Consider the following 19,260-nt stretch of genomic DNA (forward strand, 5'->3'; position numbering starts at 1 on the left):
TCTTTTTGCAGATGTGGCTGCACTGACATGTAATGTGAACTTAAGTTGCACTTTGTTCATAGGATGATTAGGTGTAGTAAAATTATGACTATTGTAATACATACATAACATACTAGATTATTTAGTGAGTTTTACAAGAGCAGTAACTAGTCTTGTTTTATTCAAAATGACAGTTCTTGTTATGGTGGTATCATAAAGAAATGTATTTAGATTTTTTGTCTTTAAAGATCCCACAGAATATATCATGAAGCTGAGAAAAGTGCAGAAGTTTGCAGTGCAAAAAGCTGTATCAGATGCTTTTCAGAAGGTACTACTTATCATTTTAGGTAAGTTGCTTGTATCTTATCGTAATACAAGTTCCTGACAAAGCAGCTTATTTAAAATTAATGAAACTAATTTTCACAGCTTTATGTCTGACTTCCTGAAAATGAAGACCACAAAATACTTTTACGTGGATGTTTGTTAAACAGTTTCAGATCTCTCTCTCTCTCTCCCCAACTTTCTTGTAAGTAAGCTAGACAAACATCAGTGTCGGGTGTTAGGACTGCTGAAGCAAACAGCATTGTGCAAGTCTAATGTTGGTCTGTGAACGAGTCCTAATAAAATATTGTGTTTCAGTGGTCTCTACTGTTTGTCAACTAGCTTCATGTTGGCAGTTCCTGTATGAAAGGTGTACTCCTTCCAGTTCTTTTTCAGAGACATTTGACATTATTATAGGAGGGGACTTTGTGGGTGAGAGTATTTTTTTTTTCTAAGAGTGACATGCAGTAAACTAGAATTGTGTTCTCAGTCTTAGCCTAGACATGACTGGTGTGTCAGTAACAGAAATAACTGGTTTCACAGGGCAAGAGATGGGGGGATAAAAGATGATGAAAGAACCTTTGATAAGAAGTCTGGCATTTAACTTGGATGAAGGGGAGATGCTGCTGGATTCAGAACCAGAATCAGACCAAGAAAAGAAGAGGGGGGCTGCAGAAGAAAAAGGAGCAGGGTAGGAAGAAGTGGGGGGGCATAGTTATAGAGATCTATTAGAAAAAAAAAACAATTGTATGTATAGCCCAACTGAGAAATGCCAATGCTGAGATGGGGATAGGGTTACCATTAGCATTATGGTAAAGGTTAGAGTTGGTGTACATAAGTAAGGGAAGGGCAGTCACTAAGCAGTGTGCACACACCTACATCTAAACCTAAGCCTATCCCTAGACCTAACACACACACACACACACACACACACACACACACACACACACACACACACACACTACTGATTTTTGGTATTTCCCCAGAGTGCTTGTCATTCCACACATTTGCAGATGGTAATTGCTGGGTAATGGACATGCCATTCTGAAGTTGATTATTTTGACTTTGATGCAATGACAGGAACCTAGGGGTTATACACAAAGTACTTCAAAGGTATAACATTGAGCCTCAGTATTCAACAATGTTTGTTTAACAGTTTATGTTTAGAGGTGTTGGGAATCACAAAATTATTTTTTTCACTTTCAACAGGAAGCCCATAAAATGCATTACTTGACTTCCAAATTAATGGTAGTAGGAAGATAAACCAACACATTTGAGTATGTTGTGAGTGCCTGGAGTATTATTCATAGCAAAAGATGAAAATAACTCTAGAATGTTTCCTGGCTCCTGAGTGGAAGATTTAGAAATGATCTTGTAAAATGAGATCCATCTTTGGCCAACATTACGACTTACACCGCAGGCATTGGGACTTCAACGTTAATAAAAACTTACCAGGCTGCCAGTCTACCTCTCCATTTCCATAATATTCACCATGTATCCCTCTCTCGGTTCTTAATTGCCATATGAAATTTGTCAGTCAGTCAGAAACAACCTGAAACTATATTCTTCAAAACATTTTGCGTGAATTTTAAGGTGTGCTCTTTTTTATTTTTCTATTCCCTCTTCTTCATAAGACTTTTTTCATTCTTAAAATAATTTTTTATTCATTTTCTCCTAAGTGCTGGCCTAAGCCCACCATTTCTTATTCATGACATCCTCTCCCTTATTACAGAAATCTACTTACAGCAGGGCTTTCCCTGCTGCCAACAGGTACTTCATTTATTTGTAATGTCTGGACTTGTCATGATAACCTTAGTAAGGGCCTCAGTGATGTGACTAACACCAGTGCCACAGTACAGCTGAAGGCTTTATACTATCACAAAAAATAGTCTTTATAGCATTATTATTCTCAGACTCTCTTCTCATCCTGGCAGGCTGTTAACAAACCTAAAAATGAAATGTAATCATTTGGAGTTTTGCAGAAAAGTTGCTTAAGATATTCTTTCAAGGGTCTCTCTCAAAAAAAAAAAATGGTGGAAGGCCCTTCCTCTTTGGGACATTTATGTCCTCTTGTGGAAGAGTCATTTGAATACTGAAAGTTAACCTTCAAAGTTGTAAAGGATTATAGCTGTAGAACAGTTCTCTCCTTCTACAAAAGAGATGCAGGTTTACTTATCTGAGCTTATGTGGAAGTGGGTCTATATTAGATGAGCGACAATTCCAATGTTCGAATCCTAGATGATCGACATCATATAATTGAACGTCTAAAGGTCAAAGGTGAAAGTCAACGGCTTTTCACATGCAGAATGGGAAATTTTCCCTTTCTGCACTGAAGTGCGTTCTCGGAGTTGGTATATTTAAGTAGGGGGGTGTGGGGGGCGCATGGGAGCTTGCCCCCCTTTTCAGAGCGGTAAGATAATTTTTTTTTCTTTTTTTTTTCTTTTATGTAGTCAATGTTTCGAACTTCGCTCATACAAGTTCGCTCATGTGAGGTTCAAAGTTTTGAAACTTCGACTATGTAATATAGACCCTGTGGGGAGTCCCTATGCTTCTCGCTCATTGATTATGACTTAATACCTGCTGCTTTTTTTAACACCTTTATTGAATTATCACTTTAGACATGGGCAAGTATACATTTACATAAAAGAAAAACTATTTTAATGTGTTCCTACTTACAAACATTGCGCATCACATATGTGTTATACTGAATAGCTGTCATGAATCCATCATTGCATAAATTGCTCAATTCCTGCCTTCCCTTAAATCTCACTCCTCCCCAAAACATTGTTCTGCATGTATTGTTGATAAAACTTCAATATTTTTCTGTGTAACGTGCTCTTGCCCTTTTCTAAATATCCCACTTCAAGTATTTTATATCTGTCACAATATGTGTTTCTAAATATCCCACTTCAAATCTTTTATATCTGTTACAATATGTGTTTCTAAATATCCCACTTCAAATCTTTTATATCTGTTACAATCTGTGTTTCTAAATATCCCACTTCAAATCTTTTATCTCTGTTACAGTATGTGTTTCTAAATATCCCACTTCAAATCTTTTATATCTGTTACAGTATGTGTTTCTAAATATCCCACTTCAAATCTTTTATCTCTGTTACAGTATGTGTTTCTAAATATCCCACTTCAAATCTTTTATCTCTGTTACAGTATGTGTTTCTAAATATCCCACTTCAAATCTTTTATATCTGTTACAGTATGTGTTTCTAAATATCCCACTTCAAATCTTTTATATCTGTTACAGTATGTGTTTCTAAATATCCCACTTCAAATCTTTTATATCTGTTACAATCTGTGTTTCTAAATATCCCACTTCAAATCTTTTATATCTGTTACAGTATGTGTTTCTAAATATCCCACTTCAAATCTTTTATATCTGTTACAGTATGTTTCTAAATATCCCACTTCAAATCTTTTATATATGTTACAGTATGTGTTTCTAAATATCCCACTTCAAATCTTTTATATCTGTTACAGTATGTGTTTCTAAATATCCCACTTCAAATCTTTTATATCTGTTACAGTATGTGTTTCTAAATATCCCACTTCAAATCTTTTATATCTGTTACAGTATGTGTTTCTAAATATCCCACTTTAAATCTTTTATATCCGTTACAGTATGTGTTTCTAAATATCCCACTTCAAATCTTTTATATCTGTTACAGTATGTGTTTCTAAATATCCCACTTCAAATCTTTTATATCTGTTACAGTATGTTTCTAAATATCCCACTTCAAATCTTTTATATCTGTTACAGTATGTTTCTAAATATCCCACTTCAAATCTTTTATATCTGTTACAGTATGTGTTTCTAAATATCCCACTTCAAATCTTTTATCTCTGTTACAGTATGTGTTTCTAAATATCCCACTTCAAATCTTTTATATCTGTTACAGTATGTTTCTAAATATCCCACTTCAAATCTTTTATATCTGTTACAGTATGTTTCTAAATATCCCACTTCAAATCTTTTATATCTGTTACAGTATGTGTTTCTAAATATCCCACTTCAAATCTTTTATATCTGTTACAGTATGTGTTTCTAAATATCCCACTTCAAATCTTTTATATCTGTTACAGTATGTGTTTCTAAATATCCCACTTCAAATCATTTATATCTGTTACAGTATGTTTCTAAATATCCCACTTCAAATCTTTTATATCTGTTACAATATGTGTTTCTAAATATCCCACCTCAAATCTTTTATATCTGTTACCGTATGTGTTTCTAAATATCCCACTTCAAATCTTTTATATCTGTTACAGTATGTGTTTCTAAATATCCCACTTCAAATCTTTTATCTCTGTTACAATCTGTGTTTCTAAATATCCCACTTCAAATCTTTTATCTCTGTTACAATCTGTGTTTCTAAATATCCCACTTCAAATCTTTTATCTCTGTTACAATATGTGTTTCTAAATATCCCACTTCAAGTCTTTTATCTCTGTTACAGTATGTGTTTCTAAATATCCCACTTCAAATCTTTTATCTCTGTTACAGTATGTGTTTCTAAATATCCCACTTCAAATCTTTTATATCTGTTACAATGTGTTTCTAAATATCCCACTTCAAATTTTTTATCTCTGTTACAATGTGTTTCTAAATATCCCACTTCAAATCTTTTGTCTATGTTACAGTATGTGTTTCTAAATATCCCACTTCAAATCTTTTATCTCTGTTACAGTATGTGTTTCTAAATATCCCACTTCAAATCTTTTGTCTCTGTTACAATATGTGTTTCTAAATATCCCACTTCAAATCTTTTGTCTCTGTTACAGTATGTGTTTCTAAATATCCCACTTCAAATCTTTTATATCTGTTACAGTATGTTTCTAAATATCCCACTTCAAATCTTTTATCTCTGTTACAATCTGTGTTTCTAAATATCCCACTTCAAATCTTTTATATCTGTTACAGTGTGTGTTTCTAAATATCCCACTTCAAATCTTTTATCTCTGTTACAGTATGTGTTTCTAAATATCCCACTTCAAATCTTTTATATCTGTTACAATATGTGTTTCTAAATATCCCACTTCAAATCTTTTATATCTGTTACAGTATGTGTTTCTAAATATCCCACTTCAAATCTTTTATATCTGTTACAGTATGTGTTTCTAAATATCCCACTTCAAATCTTTTATCTCTGTTACAGTATGTGTTTCTAAATATCCCACTTCAAATCTTTTATCTCTGTTACAATGTGTTTCTAAATATCCCACTTCAAATCTTTTATCTCTGTTACAATGTGTTTCTAAATATCCCACTTCAAATCTTTTATCTCTGTTACAATGTGCTTCTAAATATCCCACTTCAAATCTTTTATCTCTGTTACATTATGTGTTTCTAAATATCCCACTTCAAATCTTTTATATCTGTTACAATATGTGTTTCTAAATATCCCACTTCAAGTCTTTTATCTCTGTTACAATGTGTTTCTAAATATCCCACTTCAAATCTTTTATCTCTGTTACAGTATGTGTTTCTAAATATCCCACTTCAAATCTTTTATCTCTGTTACAATATGTGTTTCTAAATATCCCACTTCAAATCTTTTATCTCTGTTACAATATGTGTTTCTAAATATCCCACTTCAAATCTTTTGTCTCTGTTACAGTATGTGTTTCTAAATATCCCACTTCAAATCTTTTATATCTGTTACAGTATGTTTCTAAATATCCCACTTCAAATCTTTTATCTCTGTTACAATCTGTGTTTCTAAATATCCCACTTCAAATCTTTCATCTCTGTTACAGTATGTGTTTCTAAATATCCCACTTCAAATCTTTTATCTCTGTTACAGTATGTGTTTCTAAATATCCCACTTCAAATCTTTTATCTCTGTTACAATGTGTTTCTAAATATCCCACTTCAAATCTTTTATCTCTGTTACAATGTGCTTCTAAATATCCCACTTCTAATCTTTTATCTCTGTTACAGTATGTGTTTCTAAATATCCCACTTCAAATCTTTTATATCTGTTACAATCTGTGTTTCTAAATATCCCACTTCAAATCTTTTATCTCTGTTACAGTATGTGTTTCTAAATATCCCACTTCAAATCTTTTATATCTGTTACAGTATGTTTCTAAATATCCCACTTCAAATCCTTTATCTCTGTTACAATCTGTGTTTCTAAATATCCCACTTCAAATCTTTTATATCTGTTACAGTATGTGTTTCTAAATATCCCACTTCAAATCTTTTATCTCTGTTACGGTATGTGTTTCTAAATATCCCACTTCAAATCTTTTGTCTCTGTTACAGTATGTGTTACTAAATATCCCACTTCAAATCTTTTATATCTGTTACAGTATGTGTTTCTAAATATCTTACTTCAAATCTCTGTTACAGTATGTGTTTCTAAATATCTTACTTCAAATCTCTGTTACAGTATGTGTTTCTAAATATCCCACTTCAAATCTTTTGTCTCTGATACAATATGTGTTTCTAAATATCCCACTTCAAATCTTTTGTCTCTGTTTCAGTATGTGTTTCTAAATATCCCACTTCAAATCTTTTGTCTCTGTTACAGTATGTGTTTCTAAATATCCCACTTCAAATCTTTTATATCTGTTACAGTATGTGTTTCTAAATATCCCACTTCAAATCTTTTATCTCTGTTACAGTATGTGTTTCTAAATATCCCACTTCAAATCTTTTATCTCTGTTACAAAGTGTTTCTAAATATCCCACTTCAAATCTTTTATCTCTGTTACAATGTGTTTCTAAATATCCCACTTCAAATCTTTTATCTCTGTTACAATGTGCTTCTAAATATCCCACTTCAAATCTTTTATCTCTGTTACAGTATGTGTTTCTAAATATCCCACTTCAAATCTTTTATATCTGTTACAATATGTGTTTCTAAATATCCCACTTCAAATCTTTTATCTCTGTTACAATGTGTTTCTAAATATCCCACTTCAAATCTTTTATCTCTGTTACAGTATGTGTTTCTAAATATCCCACTTCAAATCTTTTATCTCTGTTACAATATGTGTTTCTAAATATCCCACTTCAAATCTTTTATCTCTGTTACAATATGTGTTTCTAAATATCCCACTTCAAATCTTTTGTCTCTGTTACAATATGTGTTTCTAAATATCCCACTTCAAATCTTTTGTCTCTGTTACAGTATGTGTTTCTAAATATCCCACTTCAAATCTTTTATATCTGTTACAGTATGTTTCTAAATATCCCACTTCAAATCTTTTATCTCTGTTACAATCTGTGTTTCTAAATATCCCACTTCAAATCTTTTATCTCTGTTACAGTATGTGTTTCTAAATATCCCACTTCAAATCTTTTATCTCTGTTACAGTATGTGTTTCTAAATATCCCACTTCAAATCTTTTATCTCTGTTACAATGTGTTTCTAAATATCCCACTTCAAATCTTTTATCTCTGTTACAATGTGCTTCTAAATATCCCACTTCTAATCTTTTATCTCTGTTACAGTATGTGTTTCTAAATATCCCACTTCAAATCTTTTATATCTGTTACAATCTGTGTTTCTAAATATCCCACTTCAAATCTTTTATCTCTGTTACAGTATGTGTTTCTAAATATCCCACTTCAAATCTTTTATATCTGTTACAGTATGTTTCTAAATATCCCACTTCAAATCCTTTATCTCTGTTACAATCTGTGTTTCTAAATATCCCACTTCAAATCTTTTATATCTGTTACAGTATGTGTTTCTAAATATCCCACTTCAAATCTTTTATCTCTGTTACGGTATGTGTTTCTAAATATCCCACTTCAAATCTTTTGTCTCTGTTACAGTATGTGTTACTAAATATCCCACTTCAAATCTTTTATATCTGTTACAGTATGTGTTTCTAAATATCTTACTTCAAATCTCTGTTACAGTATGTGTTTCTAAATATCCCACTTCAAATCTTTTGTCTCTGTTACAATATGTGTTTCTAAATATCCCACTTCAAATCTTTTGTCTCTGTTACAGTATGTGTTTCTAAATATCCCACTTCAAATCTTTTGTCTCTGTTACAGTATGTGTTTCTAAATATCCCACTTCAAATCTTTTATCTCTGTTACAATCTGTGTTTCTAAATATCCCACTTCAAATCTTTTATATCTGTTACAGTATATGTTTCTAAATATCCCACTTCAAATCTTTTATCTCTGTTACAGTATGTGTTTCTAAATATCCCACTTCAAATCTTTTATCTCTGTTACAGTATGTGTTTCTAAATATCCCACTTCAAATCTTTTATCTCTGTTACAATCTGTGTTTCTAAATATCCCACTTCAAATCTTTTATCTCTGTTACAGTATGTGTTTCTAAATATCCCACTTCAAATCTTTTATCTCTGTTACAGTATGTGTTTCTAAATATCCCACTTCAAATCTTTTATATCTGTTACAATATGTGTTTCTAAATATCCCACTTCAAATCTTTTATCTCTGTTACAGTATGTGTTTCTAAATATCCCACTTCAAATCTTTTGTCTCTGTTACAATGTGTTTCTAAATATCCCACTTCAAATCTTTTATATCTGTTACAATCTGTGTTTCTAAATATCCCACTTCAAATCTTTTATATCTGTTACAGTATGTGTTTCTAAATATCCCACTTCAAATCTTTTATATCTGTTACAGTATGTGTTTCTAAATATCCCACTTTAAATCTTTTATATCTGTTACAATCTGTGTTTCTAAATATCCCACTTCAAATCTTTTATCTCTGTTACAGTATGTGTTTCTAAATATCCCACTTCAAATCTTTTATCTTTGTTACAGTATGTGTTTCTAAATATCCCACTTCAAATCTTTTATATCTGTTACAGTATGTGTTTCTAAATATCCCACTTCAAATCTTTTATATCTGTTACAGTATGTGTTTCTAAATATCCCACTTCAAATCTTTTATATCTGTTACAGTATGTGTTTCTAAATATCCCACTTCAAATCTTTTGTCTCTGTTACAGTATGTGTTTCTAAATATCCCACTTCAAATCTTTTATCTCTGTTACAATATGTGTTTCTAAATATCCCACTTCAAATCTTTTATCTCTGTTGCAATCTGTGTTTCTAAGTATCCCACTTCAAATCTTTTATATCTGTTACAATATGTGTTTCTAAATATCCCACTTCAAATCTTTTATCTCTGTTACAATGTGTTTCTAAATATCCCACTTAAAATCTTTTGTCTATGTTACAGTATGTGTTTCTAAATATCCCACTTCAAATCTTTTATCTCTGTTACAGTATGTGTTTCTAAATATCCCACTTCAAATCTTTTGTCTCTGTTACAATATGTGTTTCTAAATATCCCACTTCAAATCTTTTGTCTCTGTTACAGTATGTGTTTCTAAATATCCCACTTCAAATCTTTTATATCTGTTACAGTATGTTTCTAAATATCCCACTTCAAATCTTTTATCTCTGTTACAATCTGTGTTTCTAAATACCCCACTTCAAATCTTTTATATCTGTTACAGTGTGTGTTTCTAAATATCCCACTTCAAATCTTTTATCTCTGTTACAATATGTGTTTCTAAATATCCCACTTCAAATCTTTTATATCTGTTACAGTATGTGTTTCTAAATATCCCACTTCAAATCTTTTATCTCTGTTACAGTATGTGTTTCTAAATATCCCACTTCAAATCTTTTATCTCTGTTACAATGTGTTTCTAAATATCCCACTTCAAATCTTTTATCTCTGTTACAATGTGTTTCTAAATATCCCACTTCAAATCTTTTATCTCTGTTACAATGTGCTTCTAAATATCCCACTTCAAATCTTTTATCTCTGTTACAGTATGTGTTTCTAAATATCCCACTTCAAATCTTTTATATCTGTTACAATATGTGTTTCTAAATATCCCACTTCAAATCTTTTATCTCTGTTACAATGTGTTTCTAAATATCCCACTTCAAATCTTTTATCTCTGTTACAGTATGTGTTTCTAAATATCCCACTTCAAATCTTTTATCTCTGTTACAATATGTGTTTCTAAATATCCCACTTCAAATCTTTTGTCTCTGTTACAATGTGTTTCTAAATATCCCACTTCAAATCTTTTGTCTCTGTTACAGTATGTGTTTCTAAATATCCCACTTCAAATCTTTTATATCTGTTACAGTATGTTTCTAAATATCCCACTTCAAATCTTTTATCTCTGTTACAATCTGTGTTTCTAAATATCCCACTTCAAATCTTTTATCTCTGTTACAGTATGTGTTTCTAAATATCCCACTTCAAATCTTTTATCTCTGTTACAGTATGTGTTTCTAAATATCCCACTTCAAATCTTTTATCTCTGTTACAATGTGTTTCTAAATATCCCACTTCAAATCTTTTATCTCTGTTACAATGTGCTTCTAAATATCCCACTTCTAATCTTTTATCTCTGTTACAGTATGTGTTTCTAAATATCCCACTTCAAATCTTTTATATCTGTTACAATATGTGTTTCTAAATATCCCACTTCAAATCTTTTATCTCTGTTACAATGTGTTTCTAAATATCCCACTTCAAATCTTTTATCTCTGTTACTGTATGTGTTTCTAAATATCCCACTTCAAATATTTTATCTCTGTTACAATATGTGTTTCTAAATATCCCACTTCAAATCTTTTATATCTGTTACAGTATATGTTTCTAAATATCCCACTTCAAATCTTTTATCTCTGTTACAGTATGTGTTTCTAAATATCCCACTTCAAATCTTTTATCTCTGTTACAGTATGTGTTTCTAAATATCCCACTTCAAATCTTTTATCTCTGTTACGGTATGTGTTTCTAAATATCCCACTTCAAATCTTTTGTCTCTGTTACAGTATGTGTTACTAAATATCCCACTTCAAATCTTTTATCTCTGTTACAGTATGTGTTTCTAAATATCCCACTTCAAATCTTTTATATCTGTTACAATCTGTGTTTCTAAATATCCCACTTCAAATCTTTTATCTCTGTTACAGTATGTGTTTCTAAATATCCCACTTCAAATCTTTTATATCTGTTACAGTATGTTTCTAAATATCCCACTTCAAATCCTTTATCTCTGTTACAATCTGTGTTTCTAAATATCCCACTTCAAATCTTTTATATCTGTTACAGTATGTGTTTCTAAATATCCCACTTCAAATCTTTTATCTCTGTTACAGTATGTGTTTCTAAATATCCCACTTCAAATCTTTTGTCTCTGTTACAGTATGTGTTACTAAATATCCCACTTCAAATCTTTTATATATGTTACAGTATGTTTTTCGAAATATCTTACTTCAAATCTCTGTTACAGTATGTGTTTCTAAATATCCCACTTCAAATCTTTTGTCTCTGTTACAGTATGTGTTTCTAAATATCCCACTTCAAATCTTTTGTCTCTGTTACAGTATGTGTTTCTAAATATCCCACTTCAAATCTTTTATCTCTGTTACAATCTGTGTTTCTAAATATCCCACTTCAAATCTTTTATATCTGTTACAGTATATGTTTCTAAATATCCCACTTCAAATCTTTTATCTCTGTTACAGTATGTGTTTCTAAATATCCCACTTCAAATCTTTTATCTCTGTTACAATCTGTGTTTCTAAGTATCCCACTTCAAATCTTTTATCTCTGTTACAGTATGTGTTTCTAAATATCCCACTTCAAATCTTTTATCTCTGTTACAGTATGTGTTTCTAAATATCCCACTTCAAATCTTTTGTCTCTGTTACAGTATGTGTTTCTAAATATCCCACTTCAAATCTTTTATCTCTGTTACAATATGTGTTTCTAAATATCCCACTTCAAATCTTTTGTCTCTGTTACAGTATGTGTTACTAAATATCCCACTTCAAATCTTTTATATCTGTTACAGTATGTGTTTCTAAATATCTTACTTCAAATCTCTGTTACAGTATGTGTTTCTAAATATCCCACTTCAAATCTTTTGTCTCTGTTACAATATGTGTTTCTAAATATCCCACTTCAAATCTTTTGTCTCTGTTACAGTATGTGTTTCTAAATATCCCACTTCAAATCTTTTGTCTCTGTTACAGTATGTGTTTCTAAATATCCCACTTCAAATCTTTTATCTCTGTTACAATCTGTGTTTCTAAATATCCCACTTCAAATCTTTTATATCTGTTACAGTATATGTTTCTAAATATCCCACTTCAAATCTTTTATCTCTGTTACAGTATGTGTTTCTAAATATCCCACTTCAAATCTTTTATCTCTGTTACAGTATGTGTTTCTAAATATCCCACTTCAAATCTTTTATCTCTGTTACAATCTGTGTTTCTAAATATCCCACTTCAAATCTTTCATCTCTGTTACAGTATGTGTTTCTAAATACCCCACTTCAAATCTTTTATCTCTGTTACAATGTGTTTCTAAATATCCCACTTCAAATCTTTTATCTCTGTTACAATATGTGTTTCTAAATATGCCACTTCAAATCTTTTATCTCTGTTACAATCTGTGTTTCTAAATATCCCACTTCAGATCTTTAATCTCTGTTACAGTATGTGTTATTAAATATCCCACTTCAGATCTTTTATATCTGTTACAGTATGTGTTTCTAAATATCCCACTTGAAATCTTTTATCTCTGTTACAATATGTGTTTCTAAATATCACACTTCAAATCTTTTATATCTGTTACAGTATGTGTTTCTAAATATCCCACTTCAAATCTTTTATATCTGTTACAATCTGTGTTTCTAAATATCCCACTTCAAATCTTTTATCTCTGTTACAGTATGTGTTTCTAAATATCCCACTTCAAATCTTTTATCTCTGTTACAGTATGTGTTTCTAAATATCCCACTTCAAATCTTTTATCTCTGTTACAATATGTGTTTCTAAATATCCCACTTCAAATCTTTTATCTCTGTTGCAGTATGTGTTTCTAAATATCCCACTTCAAATCTTTTATATCTGTTACAGTATGTGTTTCTAAATATCCCACTTCAAATCTTTTATATCTGTTACAGTATGTGTTTCTAAATATCCCACTTCAAATCTTTTATCTCTGTTACAGTATGTGTTTCTAAATATCCCACTTCAAATCTTTTATCTCTGTTACAGTATGTGTTTCTAAATATCCCACTTCAAATCTTTTATCTCTGTTACAATATGTGTTTCTAAATATCCCACTTCAAATCTTTTGCCTCTGTTACAGTGTGTGTTTCTAAATATCCCACTTCAAATCTTTTATCTCTGTTACAGTATGTGTTATTAAATATCCCACTTCAAATCTTTTATATCTGTTACAGTATGTGTTTCTAAATATCCCACTTCAAATCTTTTATCTCTGCTCCAATATGTGTTTCTAAATATCCCACTTCAAATCTTTTATATCTGTTACAGTATGTGTTTCTAAATATCCCACTTCAAATCTTTTATATCGGTTACAATCTGTGTTTCTAAATATCCCACTTCAAATCTTTTATCTCTGTTACAGTATGTGTTTCTAAATATCCCACTTCAAATCTTTTATCTCTGTTACAGTATGTGTTTCTAAATATCCCACTTCAAATCTTTTATCTCTGTTACAATATGTGTTTCTAAATATCCCACTTCAAATCTTTTATCTCTGTTACAGTATGTGTTTCTAAATATCCCACTTCAAATCTTTTATCTCTGTTACAATATGTGTTTCTAAATATCCCACTTCAAATCTTTTATCTCTGTTGCAGTATGTGTTTCTAAATATCCCACTTCAAATCTTTTATATCTGTTACAGTATGTGTTTCTAAATATCCCACTTCAAATCTTTTATATCTGTTACAGTATGTGTTTCTAAATATCCCACTTCAAATCTTTTATATTTGTTACAGTATGTGTTTCTAAATATCCCACTTCAAATCTTTTATCTCTGTTACAGTATGTGTTTCTAAATATCCCACTTCAAATCTTTTATATCTGTTACAGTATGTGTTTCTAAATATCCCACTTCAAATCTTTTATCTCTGTTACAATATGTGTTTCTAAATATCCCACTTCAAATCTTTTATCTCTGTTGCAGTATGTGTTTCTAAATATCCCACTTCAAATCTTTTATATCTGTTACAGTATGTGTTTCTAAATATCCCACTTCAAATCTTTTATATCTGTTACAGTATGTGTTTCTAAATATCCCACTTCAAATCTTTTATATTTGTTACAGTATGTGTTTCTAAATATCCCACTTCAAATCTTTTATCTCTGTTACAATATGTGTTTCTAAATATCCCACTTCAAATCTTTTATCTCTGTTACAGTATGTGTTTCTAAATATCCCACTTCAAATCTTTTATATCTGTTACAATGTGTTTCTAAATATCCCACTTCAAATCTTTTATCTCTGTTACAGTATGTGTTTCTAAATATCCCACTTCAAATCTTTTATATCTGTTACAGTATGTGTTTCTAAATATCCCACTTCAAATCTTTTATCTCTGTTACAGTATGTGTTTCTAAATATCCCACTTCAAATCTTTTATATCTGTTACAATATGTGTTTCTAAATATCCCACTTCAAATCTTTTATCTCTGTTACAGTATGTGTTTCTAAATATCCCACTTCAAATCTTTTATATCTGTTACAGTATGTGTTTCTAAATATCCCACTTCAAATCTTTTATCTCTGTTACAATATGTGTTTCTAAATATCCCACTTCAAATCTTTTATATCTGTTACAGTATGTGTTTCTAAATATCCCACTTCAAATCTTTTATCTCTGTTACAGTATGTGTTTCTAAATATCCCACTTCAAATCTTTTATCTCTGTTACAGTATGTGTTTCTAAATATCCCACTTCAAATCTTTTATATCTGTTACAATGTGTTTCTAAATATCCCACTTCAAATCTTTTATCTCTGTTACAGTATGTGTTTCTAAATATCCCACTTCAAATCTTTTATATCTGTTACAGTATGTGTTTCTAAATATCCACTTCAAATCTTTTATCTCTGTTACAGTATGTGTTTCTAAATATCCCACTTCAAATCTTTTATATCTGTTACAATATGTGTTTCTAAATATCCCACTTCAAATCTTTTATCTCTGTTACAGTATGTGTTTCTAAATATCCCACTTCAAATCTTTTATATCTGTTACAGTATGTGTTTCTAAATATCCCACTTCAAATCTTTTATCTCTGTTACAATATGTGTTTCTAAATATCCCACTTCAAATCTTTTATATCTGTTACAGTATGTGTTTCTAAATATCCCACTTCAAATCTTTTATCTCTGTTACAGTATGTGTTTCTAAATATCCCACTTCAAATCTTTTATCTCTGTTACAATATGTGTTTCTAAATATCCCACTTCAAATCTTTTATCTCTGTTACAGTATGTGTCACTTTAAATGCAATCGGTTTAGACTTTGATTTCCATTTTCTAGTAATTGCTTTTTTGGCAGCCACCAGAATTAAACTTGACAAGGCCTTACCTTTCCAAGCAATTCAGATTTTGTATCCCAGCACACAAAAATCATTTCCTTAGATACACCCATTTGCTCGCCCACTATTTCTGACAAAGTACTCTGTAGGAAGTTATTGAAGTCTGCCAACTCATTACACTAAAAAAAAAAAAATATGTTCCTAGTTACCTCTTTCTTCCCCATCATAGCTCCAACATTTGGTATCTACTTAAGAAAAAATCATTTGTAATCTGCTTGGAGTATAAAAATATCCATGCAAACACTTCCAAGCAAAATTCTTAAATCTTCTAGCGTTGCATACTTGAGAGCCATACATATGTCTTCTCATTGCTTCCTTGTGAATTGCTTATGCAGTCTCTTCTTCTAACCTCCTCTGATTTGATTTCTATAGTTATGCAATATTTTATTTGCCCTACTAATTATCCATTTTTAACAGCAGCTTCTGTTTCATATTCAACTAAAAACTCTACTAGAGCAAGTCTTTCACTTAGAATTCCCTTATTCCTTTCTCCTTGTCTGTACTCTGATATCAATCCCTGATAGGGAAGGCAATCTCTAGCCTGCAGCTCAAATGTCTTCTTGGCCTCTTTCCATTCTATCAGTTATTTGCTCCCAATACCTGGGTTTCTTTGCCAGTTTTCTCCAGAAGTTCCAGCCCCGTTTCCTATTCTGTGTACCCCTACTTGCAGTCATCCCTATCAGCAAAATCTCCTTTAGTTTGAGTACTTTCTGTTACTTTATGAATATAATATTCTGTATGACTACTGTTTTTCTCTTTAAGGATGTGCATCCAAAATCCAACTCTGTCTTTATTTCTTGAATTATCCCTGCTTCATCACCATCCCTTTCCACTTTGAATTATAGCTTTCTGCTTTATTTTATTTATACAAGCTTTAACTGTGTAGCTCTAAATATTCTGTCAAATGAGAGAATCCTAAACCACCTTGTTCTGTTAGAAGTATCAACCTATCCCAAGTCACTCTTGCCCTCTTCCCCTCCCAGATAAATTCCTTTGACTCTGTTAATTATTGTCCATAACTTCTCCGCTGATTGATAAAAATATGCCTGACCCTGTATATAAAAGTAAAGGGACTAAAACATTTTTACTGCTTTTATCCTGCTATCCATATCCATAAACAAGAACTTCCAGTTTCTCATTTTTTTGCATTATCTTTTGTTTAGTCTCTCATTAATTTTATATTCTGAAAAAGACTTGAAATGGTCTCAAGATGTTCTACAACACTGAGATGTTCTTTTCTGGTTTTAGCAGGTGCAAAATAACAATGTTTGCAAATAAAGCCAACTTTTTTGACTAACATGCCAATTATATTCTTGAAATTCTGAGTCCTTAATTTTCTTTGCCAGTAGCTCTAAATATAAAGTAAGTAATAAAGGGGAAAGAGTATGCCCCTGCCTGGTTCCTCTCTTCAGACTGAACTTGTCAGAGAGGAACCCTCCCACTTTACTTTTGGCCTATGGTCTGTTATACATCATCCTAATTAAACCTATTGTATCAGGAAATGCAAATGCTTCCATTGCCATACTAACCCCAGCTTACTCTATCAGAGGCTTTTTCTACATCAAAACCCACCAAAAACAGCAATGTTTTCTTACACTCCAATTCCTTCGTGATCATCATCATTCTAGTAATGTTGTCAAATGTTTGCCTCCCCTCCATAGAATGACATTGCTCCATATCTATCACTTTTTGCAGCACCTTTGCCATTCTTTAGCTATTACAGGCACAAAGACTTTATAATAATGGTTTAAAATTGAAATGGGCCTATATGAAGCTGAGTCTGATGGGTGTTTACTGTATTACAGCCACCACAGCTTTATACCACAATGCTGGTACTTCCCTTCCTTTTAAAACACTGTTAATATTTCAGATCTTTATCACTGTCTTCCCTCTTAGCGTCCATACCGCCACATAAATATCATCTGTTCCTAGAGATGTTCCTGTAGATTGATTGTACGTCACTGTTTCTATATCATCTCCTCCTATCTGTTAATTGTTGAGCCTGATCTACCTCTGACATTGGTATACTTAAGTCCTCCATAAATATTTCCATTTGTTCTCTTTCTTGATTTCCACATTTCTGTGCTTTATAAGTGTTTTAATAAAATATCCAAACTATCTCAAAATACCTCTACAGGATCTTCAGTTACAAATGTATTTTTAGTTTTGCAAATAAAATTCCATTCCCAACTTATAAGTAATATTCCCTGCTGAAAGCTGATTATTTCTCCCAAATTAGCAGTTTTAGGTGGAATATCAATACATGCCAATGTTATACTCCTCCCATGCCAGTAGCCCCTTACTACTATGATGACCTCCACTGGACCAATAATCAAGGAGCTTCAATCCTCACCACTGACAACAGTGGGAGACGTTCACTGAAAGGATGACAAGTACACACACAGTATTTCCAGATACAACTTTCTGCATCACGTGCAATTTCCCTTAAGAGCACACAGAGACCACAGTTAGTCCGGGGCTGGTTTCTCACTCTTCCTCCAGATCCCCAAAAAGACTCCCCACTGGCACAGCTATCGACTTGAGATCTCAGCTGAGTGACCAAGCCAAGACCTCCAGCACCCTCTCTGACCAACCAGTGCTTTGTGCCCCTGCCCAAGTAGCTGACACATACCCTTTGAGGTTTGATTTACACACACACACACACACACACACACACACACACACACACACACACACACCTGGGAAAGGCTGGCAGAGGTTTACTAGCTATGCCCCCTTTCTGCCAAGACTATAAGATAGTTTCCACTGCCACCAGTCAACTCCTGATCATCTACTTTAAGGCCCTTAACAAAGGGTGTCCAATCTTACCTGTAATATTAATATTAACACAAATGGTAGTTTGACCAACAGCAAGACTATTAGGAGTGGCCCACGGTGTCAGCAAATATGCAAGTACTCTTAAAACTTAAATATCTGTACACAGATCAGCCACAATGAAAGATCTAAATATATTAAATAATAATAAAAGAACAAGACAACATTGATTATATTTTTACAGTGACATGAGAGTTCAAAACCACAGGAAATATTTAAAACAACATTGTAGGACAGTCTCAAATAAATAAAGAAAAATATCTAAACTAAGCTTTAGTATATTCGTGACTGTATCTAAGATAATTATACTATTCCCTAGAAACATACTTCATTAGAGCAAGGCATATGTGCTGAATGGATCTTCTAGTTATTGTCCGGTCCAAGACAGAATGCAGAATGTTCTGTCTCACTGAAACTTCTCAGATTAATATCTCAAATATTACTGCTGACTTCATTTCTTGTCATATGACTGCTAGTTCCAAGGCCAAACAACCATTGATGAAACTGGCAGTATTTAGCATCTACCTGTAAAAATATACAGACAAGGGCATCTCCTCAGATCTCTGGCAGATGCTGGAAGTCATAAAACAATTGCATTCCTTCATGCTTTCACGACTAGTAATTACTTCACCCTAAAGACAATACAGAAAGTTTCCTAGTACAGACATTGTGTTTATTGTTGTATTGAAAACTGAAATA

General features: G+C 31.9%; 1 protein-coding gene across 1 annotated transcript in view; it reads left to right on the plus strand.

Annotated features, from left to right (window-relative positions):
- The window catches only part of RDM1 (RAD52 motif containing 1), a 502,099-nt gene that overhangs the window by 180,440 nt on the left and 302,399 nt on the right, over window positions 1-19,260 (plus strand). Inside the window, exon 5 of the mRNA XM_044055362.1 lies at window positions 228-326. Within this exon, the coding sequence (XP_043911297.1) occupies window positions 228-326 (99 nt within the window). The remainder of the gene's footprint in view (window positions 1-227; window positions 327-19,260) is intronic.

Source organism: Protopterus annectens, chromosome 13.part0 (assembly GCF_019279795.1).
Source record: "Protopterus annectens isolate FY-2018-M chromosome 13.part0, PAN1.0, whole genome shotgun sequence".
Classification (NCBI taxonomy): domain Eukaryota; kingdom Metazoa; phylum Chordata; order Ceratodontiformes; family Protopteridae; genus Protopterus; species Protopterus annectens.